This window comes from Sminthopsis crassicaudata, chromosome 6, assembly GCF_048593235.1.
Source record: "Sminthopsis crassicaudata isolate SCR6 chromosome 6, ASM4859323v1, whole genome shotgun sequence".
Classification (NCBI taxonomy): domain Eukaryota; kingdom Metazoa; phylum Chordata; class Mammalia; order Dasyuromorphia; family Dasyuridae; genus Sminthopsis; species Sminthopsis crassicaudata.
The window spans coordinates 211,355,495-211,377,333 of record NC_133622.1 but is presented as its reverse complement, the minus strand read 5'-3'; the positions used below and the strand labels follow the sequence as shown (position 1 = coordinate 211,377,333).

Here is a 21,839-nt window from a genome sequence, read left to right as displayed (position 1 = left end):
GTGAGAGGTTAGACCTGCAGCATATTATTCAAAGATGATCTGAGCATGAGAGGAAGGGTGCAAGCTAGAATAGGAAGTGTGCTCAAAGTGAAAGGGGACAGGAACAGGGTGTTCCTCTAGTTCTCATAAAAGAGAGAAAATCTTCAGTACCTTGGAGAGATCCTGGCTTAATAGAAGGCCAAGAGTAAGCACAGCCTCAAGAGAAGAGACAGTGGGGTGGCGGGTCCATATTTAGGAGGTCACAGATCCATCCACATATTGATCTTTGATTGGGCAGCTCCATGCCTACTTCTCAGAAACTTTATGACTTTTTTTCTGTAGTGGAAGAGGATTTCTGAATCACCTTCTGAGAAGGTTCATGCTTCTCCCACAGAAGAAAAAGGTTATAGCTCCCCATATAATATCTTCTCTGGTCTGTGACCCTTCTTTCATAGAGAATTTTGACCTCTGAGATTTCCTCTCATCTTCACTTTCATCTTCATATGCTATTTGAGTGGATGCAGAGTCATGAAAACTGAAATCATAGAAAATATGATTTATACTAAATAAATTACACATAATTTAAAGCTCCTGATTTAATTCATTTTCTTAAAGCCTTCTCCCTGGACCTTAGAAGATGGAAAATAATGTTTTCCCCTAAGTTACCCCTTATATGCAACCTTTAACATTCAAGACCACTACCCAGAGTCCTCTTCACTACAAAGGATCAACTATTGACTTTCTTTGTTCCCATTCCACACTCACCTTCTTTTATTTCATTTGTATTCTGAGAGATAATTTTGTTCTGGGCTGCCACATTGAAGATGTTTAAAAAAGGTGAGTTTTCACTACATTGTTTTTTATTCCTTGCCCTATTTTTCTCATCATTCTTCCTTCTGGGTCTTTGTCCCACTTTGTGCTCTACATTTGGGTCCCTTGGCAGGCAGAAAAGAGAGTGAGTGAGCAAACAGGTTAGTTCTGAATGCTGACAGCCTTACTAAAGGGAAGAAAAGTGAACGCACAAATCACAAGGCTCAGTGCACTCCAAAACTGAAGTTAGAAGATGAAGAAGTAAACTGATGTCAAGACTCAGGCCTAATCTCATTTCAACCAATTCTCCTTCCATCTCCAGAGGGATTCAACTCTGGCCCCAAGGGGAGAGCAGACCTTACTATTTTCATTACAGAGGCTGAACTTTTCCTTTCTGCCTGGAGGTTTGTATTTGTAAGTCTAACATTAAAATAACACCTTGCAGAAACCAGAAGGAAGAATTCCCTAGATCCTATTAAATCTTCTGGAGTAGAACATCAGAAACTCTATAATATTGTATGAGACATGTTTCCCCTCTTCTCAATAGTTTTCAAATAGAACTTGGCAAGGATGGGTGCCAACAGCTTTAGTCATTGCAACGATCTGTTAGAAAATTTCTAAATCTCAAGACACCTTAAAATCTGCAATGACTCAGAAAAAGAAAAATGAAAACTCAGAATTTGAGAATTGGAAGGAACCTCAAAAGAATCAATTAGGCCTACTCAGACATGATTCATAACAGGTACCTCAACTGATTATTCTGCTTAAATCCCATAAAGAGAGGGAAACAAAAACCTTAAGGTGGTCCATTCCACTATGGAACAGCTCTCTTTGTTAGGAAGTTTTTTTTCTGCTGTCAACCATAAATTGACCTCTTTTCAGCTTTTATCCATTACTCCCAGTTTTGGACAGAAGCAGCCCCAATGCTCTAGTACCAAACAGAACAAGTCTAATCTGGCCTGCTCATTTGGCTATTTTGTCCCCTCTGCTAAGGGCTAAGGATTGGGTGAGACAGCTGGGTCTATCCATCTTAAAGTCTCTAATCAATAATCCCTGTGAGACTATACTTTTAGATTGTTCAGCTAAAAGCAAAATAAGACATACACTGTCATAGCAATATAGCATTGCATCTTTAATAATAATGACAATTAATAGGCTATAAATCTTTCTTAGATAACTGGGTTTCATTGTTTTTAAAAAGACTGATTCCTGGGGAGACTTGATAAGAGTCGGAAGTCAGGTTAGGTTCAGGGTTAGAGTCAGGAGTCTAACCCAACCCTCCCAACTATTTGAGTGTGAGCATTTGTAAGAGGCAGGTGATGATAACAGCACAAACCCATGAAAATTTCCATGAAAAGAGGCAGTATTCCTTCATTTGTGTGTCTAAACTCTTGCATACCAGTTTAACAAATGCCATGTTTTTTATTATTTGCAACTACAAGGACTCTCAATGTAGGCAGTATGATTTAATGGAAAGAGTGACAGATTTTTAATCAGAATTTAGTTTGAATCCCAGCTCTCAGTTATCTTAGCTAACTCATTTCACTTCTCTTGACCTCAGTTTCCTTATCTATAAAATGAAGGATTTAAATAATACAATTTCTAAGGACTCTTCCAACACTACATCTTCTTTATCTCTTGCCATGGGAATTCCATGAGCATATTCTGCTCTTTTTAATCTCCTCATCTTTACCATCAATTCTTCAGCTGATCAACCTAGGAAATGATACTTGAGACAACTCAGACTACTCATTAATGGTTATTTTGCCATCTTTTTGGGATGCTGCTTCCTCTTGGACCATGTATAGCATCTTCAGTGCCATGTTGTGTGGGCCACAAAATTTCACAGAGGGAAGGAGAAACAGAAACATCAGAAAATTATCAATGTGAGAAAGATGAAAGAATAATATATAGGACTTGTCAAGAAGAGCTACTTCATAATCTAAAACAGAAGCAAAGGAAGAGAGTTTTTAGTGTATGGAGGAGAGGAGATGAAGAATGCCATATTTGATGATGCCTATTTTCTCAATAAGAGAGGAAGTGAGATCATCTTAAAGAGTTAAAAGGGAGTAGTTGAGGTCTTTTTTGAGAAGAGAAGATTTGGAACAGTGTCAATGGGAATGCAACTGGGATGCAATCAAAGCTTTGCAGTGCAGTGATAAATACTCAATTAAGTGTAAGTAACACTGTTAAGTGACTTCTAGCACACCAAATGCAGGTGTGGAGAAGGAATATGGTGATGGTATCTATTGTACATATCCATGGTTTTACCAAATGAAATTTTAGTCCTTTACCACAGAACCATTGTAATTAGTCAAAGAAGTTTAGAATTGAAAGTATCTCAAATGGAGAATAAGATTTTGAAAGTTATCACTTTTGCTGATTGTTAAGGAAAGATAATAGGCAAGAAGTTATCTTCTAGCACCTAATATCTACCTATCCATAGCACAAGCCCTCAGGAAAAAATCATATAAGTTTAGAGTTATAAATGACCTCAAAATATGTCTATTTTCATCTTATAAGTAAGGAAACAGGCCAGAGAAGTGAGGGACTTGGTTACATGGCAGACTCAAGACTAGCACCCAAATTTCTTGATTCCCTGTGCAGTCTATTGATTCCTTCTGTGAATAAGTGATATTTTCCCACCTTCTTTTTCTTGTTTAAGTCCTATGTTTTCTTAACTAGATAAAATTATGTAATCTTTATGCTGCCCAAAAATCATCTCTTGAGTTTCCTTGACTCAGTACTGCCTTGCTCAAGCAATAAATTTGATTCAAAAATTTCCTCAGCCAACATGCCTGTATTCCTAGGTATCTGAGAAACTGAGGATGTTGGGTTGCTTGAGGTTCAAAATTTCCAAGTTATAAGGGTGCTAAAAGCAACCAAACGTCCACACTAAGTCTGGTACCAATACGGTAAATCCCTGGGAATGTGGGACCACTAGTTTATCTAAAGAGGGATTAAACTAGCCCAAATCAAATGAAGAAAGAGAGAAAGGGAGGAGAGGAGAGAACAGGCTAGAATAGGACAGGACAGGGGAAGAAAGGAAGGGAAGGAGGGATAGTAATAAAATGTTACTATTTTATAAAGAATAAGGAATATTATGAATATAGAAAAGCATGAGAAATCATGAAATGATGCATAGTAAAATAATCAGGACTAGTAAAAGACTACAACAACCAAAAAAAAGTGAGGATAACAACAAAAACAAAGCAATTAAAACTGAATAAATAGAGGAAAGAGATGTAGATTTGGGTCTAAGTAGTCACTGATATGTGACTTTACCTCTCAGAGCCTCAGACACCTCGTTTGTAACATCAAACTTTTATCTCTTTAGGCTGACCTAGATGATGTCTAAGATTTCTTTCTGTTCTAAAGTTATGATTTATGACTAGACCAAAAGTAATTCCTTTTAGACATAAGATCAGAGTAGCTTCACCCTACTTCTCCTATGCTCAGTAAACTTTCCATATTATGTCCTGGTCATTACTTCTTTTAAAAGGAGGGGCAGAAGATTGTGAATACCAATTAAATGCAGAGGTAGCATTATATTATGGATAAAGAACTAACTTTAAAGGGAGGAAGACCTGGGCTCAAGTCCTGTCTCTGTCATGTAATGGCTATGCGATACTGGGCAACACACTTTAACCTGTCAGTGCTCCAGAGTTTCCTCATTTGGGAATTTTCTATATCGATGATCTTGTAGGTCCAGTCCTGTTCTTTCATCTCTCATTCCTATTTAAAAGAATGTTTTTAAAAATAAGACTGAGAAATATGTTATGGGAATGCAAGACAAGCTGAAGACCTAAGATTTAATTGTTTAACATCATCCGTTTCTCAGCCAACACCCCCCCCCCTGCTTCCCATCCCCAAGATAGTTTTCTCTATTCACTGGAGAACAATTTTTGGATGAATAAAGCCATATGCTTGATTCAATTTTCTCTTCCAATATCATTTTTGTGTGTAGCTTGCTAATATATGTGGGACTGATCATTAGATGCCATTTCCAAGGTTAGTCAGAATAACAGTGATAATACTTCAGATTTCAACAGATGTATTTTAGCCAAGCTGGCAGGAAATGGGGGGAAGATTGTTTTCCTACTTTGGATAGTCCAGATCACTCTTGTCATTTTAATGCTGGAGTTAGTTCATTATGATAATTTTATTCCAAGATAGGAAATTCTTACTTCTAGTCCTTCTACCTAAACTATCTGAAAGACTAATAAAGTGATAGTTAATCTATACCAAAATATTTTACCGCTTCTCTTAAACATTCACACACACACACACCCTTCACCACAGACACCTATAAACATACACACAGAGAGCCCTTTGAGGGGGTAATTAATAATTTAGCAAGCAACAAAGCATTCTGATGGTTAAGAATACAACCATTTAATTGATATTTGTTTCTGTAGTAGCTTGATATTTCATTTCCCCAGGAGGGTAGTTTTCCCTGGCTGCTCTGGGTTTCCGACAATAAAATGGATCAATCCTGCAGATACCCAAAGGCCATCAGTTAAGTAAGAATGATGTTGGGTGACGGGCTTCCAGCAGATATAATACAGTAGCCATCATGTTTTAACCACTGACATTTATTTAGTGTTTTCAGAACTCATACATTATAGGATAAATTCTAATTTATAACATCATTATATAATAGGCAAATATATAATACAATAAATTGCATTTGTACACATAAATACAAAATTGAGGTAGGGCCTCAAGAATAATGACTTCTTAAATGAACAGTATATAATATGCACTATATAAGATATATATGATGTCTCATTTGTAACATAATATATTTTCTTCATGTATAGCTAATGAAAAAATATAACAACCTGATTAGGGAGCATATCTTTATTTTTCACAGACACTAGTTTCCATATGGAGTGGCTGTGTTTGTGACATTATGCAAGTATTTAATTACCAATTAACCTATTCGGTGATAGGTTTATAATAAAGTGCCAAAAAAGACACAAAGGACGCAAGACATTATGCATGACAGACAACAGATTCTAGTTCAACACTAATTCTTATCCTAATGATGAAATACACCTATAAGGCAAATGGTAACCTGAAGATGTATTGAAAACATGGCAGGAAAACCAAACTATCAAAGTCATAAGATTCTGCTTGCTCTCCAGTGACAAGTTAGACCCCAGATCAAAAATGCCCTCTTTCTTTGGTTGCAGGCTGCTTTGAGATGGTAAAGGCAGGGGCCATGAGATAGCAGAATCACGTGATCCTTCTGTGGGCCAAATCTCAGGAGAACTGAAGTTCCAATATATCAAGAGTACCAGATATTCCCTTTGAGGAAAATTGGAGATCAAGACCCAATTTTCCAATCTGTTTCTTCCAAGCTAGAAACTCTCCAAACAAACTATAGTTGGCAAGTGGGAAAATCCCCCCTTGCATGGCTCATCCTAATTATCACTTCTGGATAACCTACAATTAAGTGTCCTTGATCCATATTTCTAGCATTATGCTGCCAAAACATAAGCCCTGAAAAGAGGAGCAACACAAGACCAAATCCCTGTCAAATACACACCAAGATGACCTTACTATCCACGGTCATCCAAAGCAACAGGATTATACAAGTCTCCAGGAAGGGGAAGATGATCGGGGAGCAATGAGATGGACACAAAGGAAATCCTGACCCTTAGCATGGAAAAATCAAGCTAACTGGTAGGTAGGTAGAGATACTGAGCACAGAGGTACCTCTAGATGATCCATGAAGTAGAATCTAATTAACAAAACACCGATGTAAGGACAAACCAAGTCTGGTTCAATTAAGAGTCATTTTGTTCAATCCTTCTTTTTGAAGCATAAAGTGCTGCTGCTTCTTGGTGAAACACAAGTTGGTTACATTTCTTGCATATTAAAATTACTTGGAAGATCCCAAAGCAATTGAGATCATCCAGGATTTTGCATTGAGTGTAGTTTTCATGCACAAAACAAAAAGTAGGACATTTGCACTGGTCCCAGAATTTTACCTCTTTTGAGCACATATGCATATGACAAATACAATTCTGAACAGATTGAAAGCTACTAACTTGCTAGGCTAATATCTGCATAGAAAGCCACAACACCGATATTTAAGAAATATACAACGATTTTCCTTGGAGGACCTTACAGGGTCACTGGTTTTTCACATATGGCTTTTTGTTTTGGAATTTATGGTTTCTGGCATTTGTTGGCGTCACCAAAATGATTTCACCAATGGAAAATTACCAGGCTCTTCTGAACAGTAATAAAGGAACCACTTTCCCCAATAGCTCCAATGTTGTTTAATCAAATGGAAAATTATCAGGTAGTAAAGGCCTTGTATGCAGTTAATGGTTATTTTTGGTAATTTTTTAAAAATTCATTTTAGAAATTGACTTGGGTGCAAGTATTTTAAGATCACAAAAATATTTGTCAGAACTGTGTACATATTAGCTGAAATAGTACTGACCAAGTGCTTGAGATACACTGGATTACAATGCCTGGAAAGAGATCTCTCATCTAACTTCTCTGAACATAAAAGACTGAAAATTGCAAGTGGCTGTCAATGAAAGAAATGACATTTTAAAATTAAAATTCTTCAGATTTCCAGCCCTCAAGAAAATTTCTCACTTGGCACTTACTTGCCACTTTAAACAATTTTTGTCTAAGATTTCAAAATCACAAGAATACAACAGATGGCCAAAGAGTAGCTACCTGTGTTTTATCTTTTTGAATAGATAAATTCTAATCAACACAAGGGCAGCCACTTCCAATTACATGATTTTTTTAAACTAACCAGTTAAAAAAAAAAAGTCTAACCAGCAATTGGGTTATTTTATGGTTTGGATAAAACAAAGCTGGCAATATTGGGAAGCATTTTTTTTCCTTTTAATCACCAAACAATAGTTGGAAGAAAATGCATTAGCATCTAAAATTAAATTAGTTTTTAGCCAGAGAGAGAAAGGAGTGAAAGAAAAAGAAGAAAGAGACAGAGACACAAAAACAAAGAAGATAGACAGAGAGATGAAATAGGAGAAAAGATAAAAAAGAGAGAAAGAAAAAATACAAAAAAAAAAAAAAAAAAAAACAGGGGGAAAGAATCGTCATTACCTACTACATGGTGGTGATTGATTTGTGGTCTTTTCTCCAACAATCAAAATGGAAAGGCTTCTCTGATTTGGAAAGGTAATTCATATTAACACCAAGTCCATCCCCCAGCTGCCCTCCCCTACCACAATAAGCACTAAAGCTATTTGGTAGGGCCCATTCTCTGTACCCATTGATCAAATTGTTCTGCAGTACCAGTGGTAGCTTCTTCTCAATATGGCTTTTTCCAAGAAGTGAGCACATCATGCCCCTATGAAACCCAACTGGCATAGGTGAATCAACAGCATAGCTCTGTAAGGCTAAGTTGTGAGTGCTGATTTTGGTAAAGTCTCTGTACAAAGAGCATTAGTCTGCCTCTGTGATTGATAACAAACTCTACCAATAAAGTAGGCGTGGAGGGAACCTTGCAGACTATGGGGGTGAGGGGAAAAAACGAATCTCCCAACCCATTTTCATTTCACTTTTCATACACTGCTTAGGCAGACTTGAAAGTTCCACACCCATGTCAGCAAATGGCAACACTATTTGCCCTAGAAAAGAGAAAGCTCAGCAAAACGAGTCAGTATTTTATATACAAAAGAAATAGATTCTCTCGGAAAATGTGACATTAGATCTGGTTTGGGGTTCTGTTGTTTTTTTAAAGGGATGAAAGCATCACATCAATAGACATGTGTTTAACTGAATATTTACCTGAGACCCTGTAATGTGAAGACACAGAGATAAATAAAAAAATGATTGAAACAGTCCCTCGAAAGGAATCAATTTGAGATTTGATGCTATTATAGTAGGCTAAAAGAAAAAAGAAAAAGAAACTCAGACTACTCTACTCTAAAGTCACCATTTCTACGTTATTTTGTAAGATATTTATATGGACATAAAACAGCACTACTGGTACATACTACATGAACACAAGATCATTCTTTAAAAAGCTCATCTACTTATGTATAGGATATAAGGAGATAATAAAGGTTATAGTTTTGCTCATCTTGGTAGACATATTTTTCTCTCTCATTATAATGCAATTACAATAAGTGCTATAAATGGGGAATTCTTAAAATTGGATTGGCTAAATGTGTACTTAAAAGCTAGAGTCTTAATTGGCTTGATCACTACTTACCTAAGCTGTATATATCAGAAAATCCTGTAAACGCAGTGACCTAGAAATGTTCTACCAGTCCAGGGACAGCATGATTGCCTTCTACTAAACTCTCCATTTCTCTATATCTTTATGACCACAGTTGGCAGTTACTGTGAGTGAAAAAGTTGAGAGTAAAAATTAAGAAGTTATCAGTCTGTCTTTAAGAGTTTATGTCCTATATATGTATGTGTGTATATATAGATATATAAAATATATAGACAGAGTTGGGGTAAGTCTTTGTTTCCCAGAGGTCGAAAGAGAACAATATTTCTACAGCTTATAGAAAAGCATTTAGAAGAGAAGAAATGAGAATACTACATTAAACCACACAGCTAAATGTCATGTTGAAACTAGAACGTAGAACTACTATGAGAATACAAAATCAGGCACAAATTATACGATGGCTTCTTGAGAAGAGATTGCAGAAAGACAAAAAAAGACCTAAAAACCCACAGATGGGGCTTCAAAAAGAAAGAATTAAATGGAAGGAACAGAAATGATTTTTAGAGTTCTAGCAAAGAATGAAAAATTAGAGACCTTTGCTCCAAATGAAAGAGAGAGAACTCAAGTCATTCATGGAAACTCATGAAAATAACCAATTCAGTGGTGTCCAGATGTATCCACCTGGCCTTGTGCCAAGTATGCTTTCTGATCATTGCCATTTCAATTCCTTCCAAATACATTTTATCCTGTACTTTAATTCTCTGGAAGAACTCACTGAAATTATTCATTTGATTCTCCATGTCAATCCCTTCCAAGTTATCGGTGCCTCGTGGCTGCTGAGATCACAACACGTTATAATCTCCTCCAGCCACCAAATGGAAACATGCTGCATTCCTCCTTGTGGTCCAAATGACCGGTGGAAACAACTTCTCCAATCCACTCCCAAAAGGTGAACAACAGCATGCAACACAAGGGGAAAACCCAACATATGGGACACCACTAACTCAAAGCCATCACTGCTTCAAGTGGTCTGTCTAGCTCTTCACTACAGCATGCGACAAAAAGTCCTACTTTTCTAAGCAACCACTCTCATGCACAGAAGTGAAGGGAGATGTGGCGAATGGGAAGTAAAACAAGAACATAGGAGGGGAAACAAGAAAAAATATTATCAAATCAAGGCTGGGCTGTTGCTGTCTTGAGACTAGCACTGGGTCCCCAGTTCGAAATCCTTCACGGGTAATTTCAGTCCCAGCGAGGATGTTCCCAATGGGTCTATCATGTTCTTGTAACGCTCTCCACGGTGCCGAGCCAAAAATGGGCCCCAGTCTGGCTGTGGGGAACAGACCAACTTGAGCCTCTGAAATAGAACCAAAGACACATCCAGTTACAAATCACAAGTCATAGGAATTAAAGACTTTCATCCTTGCAATACTTAAACGAAGAATCCAGAAATAGCTGTGATTCTCTCTAGGAAAGAGAAATCTCCTATGGCAAACAGTTGTTCCATGAGATTAGGCTCAATAATTAGTGGGGTCAAGAAAGGTAAAGAGGAGATTTACTTTGGTTCATTTGAAATTATTTACATCATCCTATAAGCAATATTATCATGTACTGCTGTTTAGGATTTGTTTTGCACACAAATTACAAGATTAATAAAGGATAAAGAGTCCAGGTTTTAATTAGATATTTTTCCCTCCAAGTGAAGAAAATTTGTGATATTTCCCCCAACTGCCAAATCTGTTCTTCAGAGGACATGTGCTCAGTTACTTCAGTTCTGGAATCTCAACGATGGCATCAAAATAAGTTTTTTTTGATATTTCCGAAAGGATATAAATGACCAAATAAAAACCCTATTCCAAACCCAAAAGATAGGTTTTCAAAAGTGAGCAAAGATGTTAATTATATTATGCAAAAAAATTGGTCACATCTGTCTGCTTCAGAGAAATGGGTTCCTGAAGTCAAACTAAAATAATGGGAGTTATCTAATTCTCTCATTGAAATCTTTATTGAAAACTTAATTTGATTGGAGAATTTTGTATTAAAAAAAGAAAGAAAACATATCTCTGGCTATGTTGAGGGAGCAATTATATGTTTATTACCTATTAAAATGAATCTGGCTCCTCTATCAGTTACTTTAATCTCCACTTTAATTATCAGTTTGCAACCTTCATATCCCAAATCAACCATAATAAATGTATATAGGCAACTCATCAGATTAGGACATTGCAGTCTAAGATGGAAATATCCATGATTAATACAATGTCTTTCCAAATTGAGCAAAATTTCAGAGCAATATGTTAAGATGATTCATTGGGACCCAACTTCACAATCACTATATTTCATTAAGTAACAATGATCCAAAAACAGAAGATGAAATATAGGAAATATGCCTATGGATGAAAACTGGATTATGGACTCCTTCCTATTTCTACTAGGGATAAATATCACATTCTATGCAGATCATTATAAATTAATGAATCTCCAACTTCCAATCCCCTGACTTTTTGTGCATTTTCTAATATTGCCCCATGGTTAACATTATTTTATTCTACTTCTTGCATTCCAGATCCAATGGGGCTTCTTTAATCCTAGCTCTAGTTGACTGAAAGGGGTAGGACTCCAAGGATGCAAGTTACTCAGTTCCAGTTACTTTCTTGCCTCCTAGTGACCCATTTTCTTCCTTGTATTCTATGGAGTAATCATCCTCAAGGATTCTCTAGGTGGCAGCCAAGTTTTTCTCTTATTAGAATAGCATGAATAAAGTTGATTCTGACAATGATGAAATTTAGATTTTATCTTACAGTAAGCAGTACAAATTTCTCATTCATTCTAAAGAAATATTTTTAAATTAATAGAGGTGACCATGGACTATAGAATCATAACATTTTAAAATTTTCAGTTGGAGAAGCCCTTTCCAGTCTGGTTTCCTCATTTTTTGAAGAAATTATGGCTCAACGATAAAACGTATCACTGAATCTGAAGATAGATATTTTGTACGTTCCTCTGTCCAACAAAAGTGCTTTGTGGACCCCCAAAATTGTTCAAGAATCATGTCATGGGATGCACCATGTGTCAACTATTCTCAGAGTCGATTGTTGCCCAGAGACCATTATCACTTTCCTACAGGGATAGTGTCAATCCCATCAATGTTAACTCCGGTCAAACAATAGGCAGCAAGAAGGAAAAAGAACTGTGACAGATTAATTCTGTTAAATGTATCTTTAACATCAAAAATGATGGGGGAGTTCAGAAAGAAAAAGACTGGGGTGAAGGAAAAAAAAACTAGTGAGAAAAAAATGGAATTTGATGTGTAGTTAAAAACTAAATACTGGGATTTAAAATGCGGATGAGGGAAGAGAAGAAGGAAACTCCAGGGAAAGAAGCAGAAGCTATGATCATTTATTCAAGAGAGCTGTCACCAGGTTGAGGAATAGCATAATAATAGCTCTGCATTTGGATTGGCTGAAAACCTCCATTAGTAGAATAATACATAATAAAAATGGATTTAATAGAAAACTGTGGCAATTGTAATCACTTAATCACCGGGTCTACCTCTTGAATAAGTTTACTGAATCTTTTTTTTTTTTTTTCATGCATAGATTTTCCAGGCTTTCCCTTGGGAGCTGATAGCAGGGGAATAGAAATCCATAGAATTACCTCAATAAATTTTCCTGGAGCTAGATGCATTTTTATCACAAACATAATAGGGATCCAAATAACTGAACAGGCCAGCATCAACCATCCAAGCACCATCGACCAGTTGGGGTAGCGATAAGAGCCATAAGTCATGGGTTCCCACTGATAAAAACTGAAGCAAAGAATAAACTGGGAAGAGGGAGAAAGAAAAGAACACATGGTTAATTGAGGTTCATCAATAATGACTTCAAGTATGTCATTCCACACATCAAGGGATTAAATTGATCCTTCTTTTAATTTGCCCTGGCTCAAACCATGATTCAAGCGAGTCGCTCCTTCCAAAGTAAGACCCAGAATGATACTGGAGAGAACTAATTCATCTATGTTTCTTTTAATAAGTATTGGGGGGAAAGTATTTGGATAGCCTTTTGCTGTACTAATTGGGTACAAACAACATGGTAAGTCACAGACTAAAAACCTGGGACCCCAGTTTGAATCCTGGATCTATCAGTCATTAATCGAGTTACTCCATGTGTCTCAAAGTCCTTATATGCAAAATAGAAGTAATTTCTTCCCTAATTACTTTTTAGGGACAAAAATGGATAACAGACTAATTCTGCCCTCCCACGCTTCACTCTCACCCCTGCAAAGAAGGGGCAAGAGAGGTCAGGAAATAGCAAGAATGATCCTATTTGCTGAAAATTGGAACTTCAGAAATAAATGTAAATGGGTATCAAGCCTTCAGACATCATTTCTCAGGTACCATAAGACTAGTTTTTTTAGCTTTATTATATCTTTAGGAAGAATGTCCTGGAGCAGTTTGATCACATGATTCCTCTTCCTACTCTTAATTTAAAAAAAAAAAATCAATATTTAAATAAGTTGTGGAGAAATGGAGCATATGGATGTGCTTTGAAAAGCATAAAGCACATGTAAGATATCTGTATGACATTTTCAACATCATCTCTGTTATTATTATCATTACCATTACCAACAGGCAAAGTATACTAGTCCAAGCAATAAGACTTCAACATAAAAATTCTAAACAACCCTGACCTGTATGTAGACAACTATTTTTTCATGTTCCCACAAAGAAAGAACTCTATTTCAAGTTCCTTTTAAACATTTGCCCCTAAAGTTATAAGCTTTATTACATAGTCTGTTGGCACTATGGCCTAATGTAATTATATTAAGTTGCTCTATTTCATTTACTATATAAATAGCAATACATCTGCTTATGCTTTTGCATAATTCAGTAACGTGATCTGACTATGTATACAATAATTGCATAGAGAATATTTATAGACCTATAAATCCAAGGAGGCATGTATAAAAATGATCAATTTTATTTCTGGGGCTACAAAGTCATTTAAGCCATAATATTAGTCCTTCCTAGCTCACTACCAATCCCAGATCTGTAGTAGGATACAACAGCAACATGCAATCTGAGCTTGCTTCCAAGAAAATGTTATGCTGATAAGGACAGTTTGTATTAAATCTTCAGAAGCTTCTCCCAAAATTTGGTACCAGTTGAGGTCATTGCCCTCAGGGTATAAATTCTCACTGAAGGAAGATGGTTTAGATTTTTTTTTCCTTTACACTCATCATTTCTTTTTTATTTCTTTTTGAAATTATACCTGCTTTTATTTTTTAGTTTAATTTTCTCTCCCTCCCACATCTTATTTTAATTGAAAAAACAAAACTCTTAACAAATATTCATCATCAAACAAAACAAATTCCCACACTGTTCTCATTTTTAAGGTGTTACACTCGATCATTTCTTAGCAAAGTAGATGAGTTACATAAAAAGAAACACATAAACTCCATTGAAAACTTGAGACTAGAACCCAGTTCCGGTTCCAGACCCAGAGAAAAAACAAATACTCCTCTTCAATGGAAAAAATTCTGTCACCATTAGCTAATGCGTGAGCAATAGCAGATTCTTTCAGAGAAAGAATAGAGAGTAGGGGACAGAGGGAGGTAGATTTCAGTGATTTAACACAGAAAAGTTCCAGATTCATGTCAATGCTAAATGCGACATGGAGGGAATGGATCACCCAAAGTCTTCATCTGAGCCCATTATTGAGTTCAATATGCTTCTAAATGCCACCAGAAAGAAATACAAAATTGTAAGCAACACAAATTGGGTGAAACATGACTTTTTCACTCACATGCTATGTAGAAAGTAAATAGGGATGGGGAATCAAAAGCAAAGGCTACATCACAACAGATATGCACAGGTTAAAGGAATCTCCTACTCTTTCAATTTGAAGTCTTTTCTTCTGGGCATAAGGGAAAGAAAGAAAAAAAATGCAAAAACAAAAAAGCAAAAATATGAGCAATGCTTTTATTTCAACTGTCAATAGCTAAAAGGGCATGATAAAAAAAAACCAACAGTCTAAATTAAGTCGCACCTGAAAGGGATCCTGAGGGAAGAAGACAGGGATATAATTGTTCCCAGTGCCAGTCTGGCTGGGAAGTAAAACAATCCTCTTCACCACACTATCTCTGTATTGGGATGGGAAGCATGCTTTAGAGATGATAGATTAATCAAATATGCCTTTGGCTCTGTGCTTCTCATCAGAGAGATAGGGATCTATAATTTACTTCTGTCCCAGAGACTGATATGGCACATGTAAATATATATACTACACTTCTTCAGAATCCAACCAGCATCTCTCCCTCTCAAATGTCTCCGCTATTCCCCTCGGGAAAAGAGGGAAAGTAGGTAGGCCGAATCCCATAAGACTTCCAGTTTTTATTTGGGCCAATAAAAAAAACTACCATTGGCAGCAACTGAAGGGCATGTTCTCACTCTATCAATAAAGCTTAGCTAGCCAAAAAAATAAAAATAAAAAAGGGGAAGATGGTGAGCCAGAAACATGGCAGGCAATGGAAGCATTTCCTTTCTACCAAATAGGTAAATCAGACCTTCCTAGAATAAACTCGGTTCTGTTTTTAAATGCAACCATATCCCTCTAAAATCTCACACATGATGTCTTCAAGCCAAGGGGCCTTTTAGAATAATGAGAGCAGGGGGAGGGGCGACTGCATGTCAAAATAATACTAAATCACTTTCCACATAGACTGAAACAATTGCATCATGGTTTTTTCTTTTTGTTGTTTCAGCCTCTCAGAAAGAAGTTGAAATGGTGTGATTATATTCTCCATGACAGCAAAAGAAAAGAAAATGCAGATTTTCTTTACAGTTATCTTTCCCCTGCCTGATTTCCTTCAGAGAGAGAACACATGCAGCCTGAGTATTCTTAGACTGGCTTCTACCGCCACCTTCTGGGATACAGGAATATGGGAGCATCCACAGCTTTCCAGAGAGCATTAAAATAAAGAGTTCATTTATTGAGACTGAGAGGGGCCTTCCAAGGAAGAAGCTTGGGAGGAGGAAGTTTAATGACCTGCTCAAAGATGCATAAGTAGTTAGTAGGATTTTAACCGAGGTCTCTTAACTGCAGAGTCAATTTGTTTCCCACTGAACCACTGCCATCCCACAGATCGGGGGAGAATCTGCAGCATGAATCCTGGAGTGCATCTCCATCTGATGGTCTTTAAGGAAAGGATCAAGCAACTTCTTGTACAATGAAAGGAGAGTGGCTCCTTTTGGGAGTATGAATGAATATACAATATTCTCGTCTTTTAGATTAATTACCCAAAGCTACCATGCTTTGCTCTTTAGAAGAAAAGGATAAACAAATCAAATTTAATTCATGAATTGAAGCATCAGTTGCCAATATATGATCCTTACTGTAAGAATGGTAGGTGTTACAAACGCCCAGCAGACTTTCCAGAAAATGTTGGGCTGGAATCCAATCATCATTTCGATATCTTCACAAAATCTCTGCAGACCTGCAAACAAATGAGCAGAGACATTCAGGGCATCAGGCAGTGGAAGAAGTTTGGATCTCATGCAGAGACAAATTCAAGCTCTCTGGCCCAAGGTGGCACCTGGCTGATACAAAGTTCATTCTCCTTAGTAGGAGACCATCTGAGGAATGAATCTCTCTCTGTCCAGAAGATAATGGAGAAGTGAAACTTTAAATAGCTATTAAATACACGCAGCAGTACGATTCAAGGATGTTATCCCCTAGTGACTCCTTGGACCACAAGGAGCACTTAGACCATATCAAGGCAGGCCAACACTGACTCAGACTGACATATATACTCATCCTGTTGTCTTTGAAAGACCATTAGATTCAGATAATCAGAGACTTAGAGCTGGAGAGGACTGTGGAAGTCACTCCATTCAATGCCTTCATTTTAGAAATGAAAATGAGGGCTCAGAAAGGGAAAATGACTTGTTTAATGTCACCCACATAGCAAGTGGCTGAGCCAAGATTGAAGCCCAAAGTAAATCCCATGTTTTGTTTCTAATTTCTTGCACCACCAAGCCACTCGTCTGGCAAAATCGATAAAAAGCTTATCCAATAGATTCAGTCACACAAAAATAGTTCAAATTTTATCGAATTCAATATGGTTGAGGCAGCTAGTTGATGTAGTGGATAGAGCACCAGCCCTGAAGTCAGGAAGATCTGAGTGCAAATCTAGTCTCAGACACTTAACACCTCCTAGCTGTGTGACCCTGGGCAAGTCACTTAATCCCAATTACCTCAGCCAAAAAATTTTTTTAAACAATTAAAAATTCAGTATGGTTTTCTGCCTTCCCCATTAGTACACTGATAAAACTGGCTTTTGTCCTCTATCGAGAATACATTTCTGCTGATCTTTTTATGGGGCTAACTATAGAACCATCAGACAAAACTAACACCAGTGTAATATCATTGTATCCTGATTAAGCATCTTCCTCGGTGCAGGGGAGGTGTATTGTCATATTAGTCACAGATGCATTTCAAACTAATAAATTAAGGGAGACGGGAGTATAATGGAAATAGTCATGGGACTTGAATTCAAATACAGCCTCAAACAATTAACACTTACTAGCTCTATGACCCTGAGCAACTTACTTAACCCCAATTGCCTTGCAAAAAAAAGAAGGGAGAGGGATATGGATCTAAAAATAAAGAAAAACAGTTGGAAAATGCTTTTGAATCATGGGGTTTCTACTTTTCCACTTAACCTCAAGCTTATTGTGTTAGGAGGCACTAGAGCAGAAGCAAAATTTATCTAAGATTTGGTTCCATCTTTAAAAAGCTTACAGGCCATACCTGCCATCTAGGGGAGGAGATGGAGGGAAGGAGGAGAAAAGTTGAAACAGAAGTTTTTGCAAGGGTCAAAGTTGAAAAATTACCCATGCATATGTTTTGATAATAAAAAGCTGTAATAAAAAAATTTTTAAAGCTAAGTTCCTTTTTTACCATTTCTGATAGGTATAAAGTAATCTATCTCTGTCCAAACACTTTTAATTTCTTCTTTTACTTGATTTATTTTAAATGGAAAATTAATGTTCTGCCAGGGGCAAAGGATGACAAAAGTCAGGACAACAGAGATTGTCTAGTACAACTCGTACCTATGAATCTGTTCAATTGAATCATCAGCAATGCTCATCTAATTATCATCTGATGATCTTGAGACCAAGACCATAAATTTACTCTCTCAAAATTGTTAACTCTTATTTTTAAGATAACTCTGTTAAGTTTTGTTTGGTTGTGTTTTTTTTACTAAATCTATTTTTCTGCAACTTAAGTCTTCTTCAGCCTGCAGCTTTTCTTCTGGAAACAAACAAAATCAAATTGAGTTTTGTCATATCACAGTCCTTCATAAGCTTGGAGATCAGCAGCACGTGCCTCCCACTAAGCCTTTTCTTCTCTAGGTAGCACTCAGTTCTGGAAATAAATTTGAAGGCTGATATTAATACACTGGAGACTACACAGGAAAGTGACTAGGATAGGGAACGATCTCAAAAATATTCTGTACAAGAAGCAAGAATGTTTAGGTTGGGAAAAGGGGCACCTAAATAGATATTTAGAAATCAAGGACTTGAATAATATAAAAGAAAGATCACATTGTACTTGAGAATTTTCCATCTTTCTTGGGTTGATTGTCCCTATAGAATTTTAGACCATGGGGCAGGTAGGTGCTGAAGTAGATAGAACACTTATCCTGGGGTCAGGAGGATTTGAGTTCAAATTCATCCTCAGATACTCAACACTTGCTAACTCTGTGACCTTGGGTGAGTCACTTAACCCTGATTACCTCCCCAAAATAATAATAATAATAATTTAAGTCTATGAGTTCCTGTCTTTATGGTCAAGAAACATTGATGAAAATATAGGTAAAAACATATCAGATTATCACAGACTTTCCTCTCTTCCTATCCCAAAGAAGAACAAATTCGAACAGCTGAAATGATTAGCTTTGGCTGACAAATCAATGCAATAGATCATCTTTGATTAGTGGGAGGTTTCCCAGTGGCCCTGCCTTCGTCTCATTGAGAAGGCTGCTTATGTCCCCCAAGAGCACACAGTCCTGGAAGCCCACATCTCTCCCTCATTTGTTAATTAGCACTAGATCCTGGCAATTCAAGCAAGAAAGATGATCTCCAACTTGCTAAACACTCATTCACCCACATTTCCTGGGTAGAACACTTATTGTTACGGCTCTACAGCAGCCAACCTGCTGTGCCTATGATCATTCCTGATGCAGGAAAGGTTTAATACAAAGTCTGCTAAAACAGCAGGCCCCTAGAGTTATAACTAAGCATTGCCTGAAAGGAGTAATCATCTCTTGTAGCTTCTAAAATATTCTTTATAGGACCAAAGGGGGCAGGGAGAGAACTGGTAGAGGGGAAGGTGGTTTTAATTTCCTTCTCTTTCTTGTCCTGATAACAATAATCAAATTATACTACCTTAAAAGTTGTGTCAATTACCTAATCCAATGGCCCAGACCAAACCCTTTCCTAACCACGTTGCCCCTTTTTGTATTGTCTCTCCCATCACAATATGTGCTTTTTGAGAATGGGGTATGATTCACTTTTATATCTGCATCCTTATTACCCAAGACAGAGTAGCTGCTTAATAAATGCTTATTCATTACTTGGATTTACTTGAATGTACAGGGAAAAGGCAAAGTTTTACATTCACTGAAAGGAAATTAAGAGTTAAGGCTGAAAGAAACTGGAAACTGAGTGGATGCCCATCAATTGGAGAATGGCTGAATAAGTTAGGGGATATGAATGCTATAGAATATTATTGTTCTATAAGAAATGACCAGCAGGATGAATACAGAGAGGCCTGGAGAGACTTACATCAACTGATGCTGAGTGAGATGAGCAAAACCAAGAGAACATTGTACAGAGCAACAGCAAGACAATATGATGATCAATTCTTCAACAATGAGATGATACAGGCCAGTTCCATGATGAAGAAAGCCATCCACACCCAGGGAGAAGACTGTGGGAACTGAGTATCATAACATTCTCACTCTCTCTGTTGTTTGCTTGCATCTTATTTGCTTTTTCATTTTTTTCCATTTTGATCTGATTTTTTTGTGCAGCATGATAATGTGGAAATATGTAGAAAAGAACTGCACATGGTTAACGCTTAATGGATTACTTGCCTTCTATGGGAGATGGGGGAAAGGAGGGAAAATTTTAGAACACAAGATTTTGTAAGGATGAATGTTGAAAATTATACATGTATATATTTTGAAAATAAAAAACTTTAATTAAAAACAAAAAAGGAGTTAAAATTGAAATGGTAAATTAGTGATAGCTTGTAAAGAGGTTTGAGTAACACATAAAGTAGTTTGAACTTTATTCAGGAGGCAATAGTAATTGAAGAATTTTTTGAGCATAGGGATAACGTGAACAGATAGATGCATTAAAAATTATTCTAAAAGCAGTATGAAGGATAGATTTAAAGGGAAAGAGAGAATGGAGATGGGAAGACCTTAAAGGAAAATATTACGTGCCAGCAAGAGAAGCTTTTACTAAAATGATTGAAGTAGTAACAGAAAAGGGGACAGATATGAAATGCTCCAAAGATGGAAACTATTGACTAGATATGAAAGGTAAGGGAGACAACCCCAAATTTCTAAGCAAGTGAGTAAGTGCAGGTGCCATTGATAAAAACAGTCAAGTCAGAAAGAGAACTAGCTTGGGAGAAAGATAATAGGCTCAATTTTAGACATGCTGAGTTTGAGGTGCTGGTAGGACATATGAACAGAGATAGCTCACAGATCACCAGAGGTTTTTTTGGAGCTCCGAAGGTCAGGATAAAGGAGATTTGAGGATTGCTGGTAATAGGATTAGTATATGAAATGTTAGGAGTGAATGAAATTTCTGAGGGAGAAAATGTAGCCTACTTGGAGGAAAGAGTTCTAGATATAGGGAGACAACCTGAGGAAATGTTTAGAGATGAGAAATGGAGTGCCTTCTTCATAGAACAACCAGAAGGCCAGGATTACTGGATTGAATAGTACATGTGAGGGAATGAGGTGAAAGAAGAATAGAAAGGTAAGAGAGGATTAGTTATAAAGAACTTTTTGAATGCCAAATAGAGCATTTTTTATTTGATTCTCCAGGCAACTGACATAAGTGGGGGTAGTAATGGTCAGATCCTTTAGGAAAATCACTTTGGTGGCTGAATGGAAAATGTATTAAAGTAGAGACAGACTAGAAGCAGGTAAGTCCACAAGAAGGCTAATGCAATAATCAAGGTATGAGGTGATAAGGGCCTGTCCCAGAGTAATGACATTTATCAAGAAGAAAAGGTGTGTTTCATCTTTGGACAAGGCCAGACTCAATTTGAATCAGAATGTTGAAGATGGAAAGGATTTTAGAGATCTTCTAGTCAAATGAATATTCTTTGTGGGCCAGCAACCAATACTAGGCATTGGAAGGGGTAGGGAAGAGAAACACAAAAGAAACACATCACAGTCTATGACTTCAATGAAGAATATGGCATAGAAACTAGCTCCTAATTGGAAAAAATTAATTAGCTTCCTAGAAATTCCCATTAGAATTCATTTCAATGCATACAATGCATGTTTTCTCTGTTTGACATTTAAAGTCTTTCATAATCCAGTTGTAACCTACCTTTCTAGCATTGTTACACATTATTCCCTTTTATGCAGTCTATGATCCAACCCAATTGGCCTTCTCACTGTTCCTCCCAGATGGCACTCCATTTTCTATCTATGCCTTTGTCCTGGCTGACCTCCAAATCTGAAATGCATTACCTCCTTATTTAAGTCTCATAGAATCCCAGTTTTCTTTATAAACTCAGCACAAAAACAACTTCTAGTGAAGTTTCCCTGATTCTTC

General features: G+C 36.9%; 1 protein-coding gene across 1 annotated transcript in view; it reads right to left on the bottom strand.

Annotated features, from left to right (window-relative positions):
- Window positions 1-10,101: 10,101 nt before the first annotated feature.
- The window catches only part of SLC6A5 (solute carrier family 6 member 5), a 59,308-nt gene continuing 47,570 nt past the window's right edge, over window positions 10,102-21,839 (bottom strand). The window contains exons 14-16 of the mRNA XM_074273695.1: window positions 16,365-16,465; window positions 12,626-12,793; window positions 10,102-10,325 (exon numbers count right to left, since the gene is read on the bottom strand). Of these exons, the coding sequence (XP_074129796.1) occupies window positions 10,170-10,325; window positions 12,626-12,793; window positions 16,365-16,465 (425 nt within the window). The 3' untranslated portion in view covers window positions 10,102-10,169. The remainder of the gene's footprint in view (window positions 10,326-12,625; window positions 12,794-16,364; window positions 16,466-21,839) is intronic.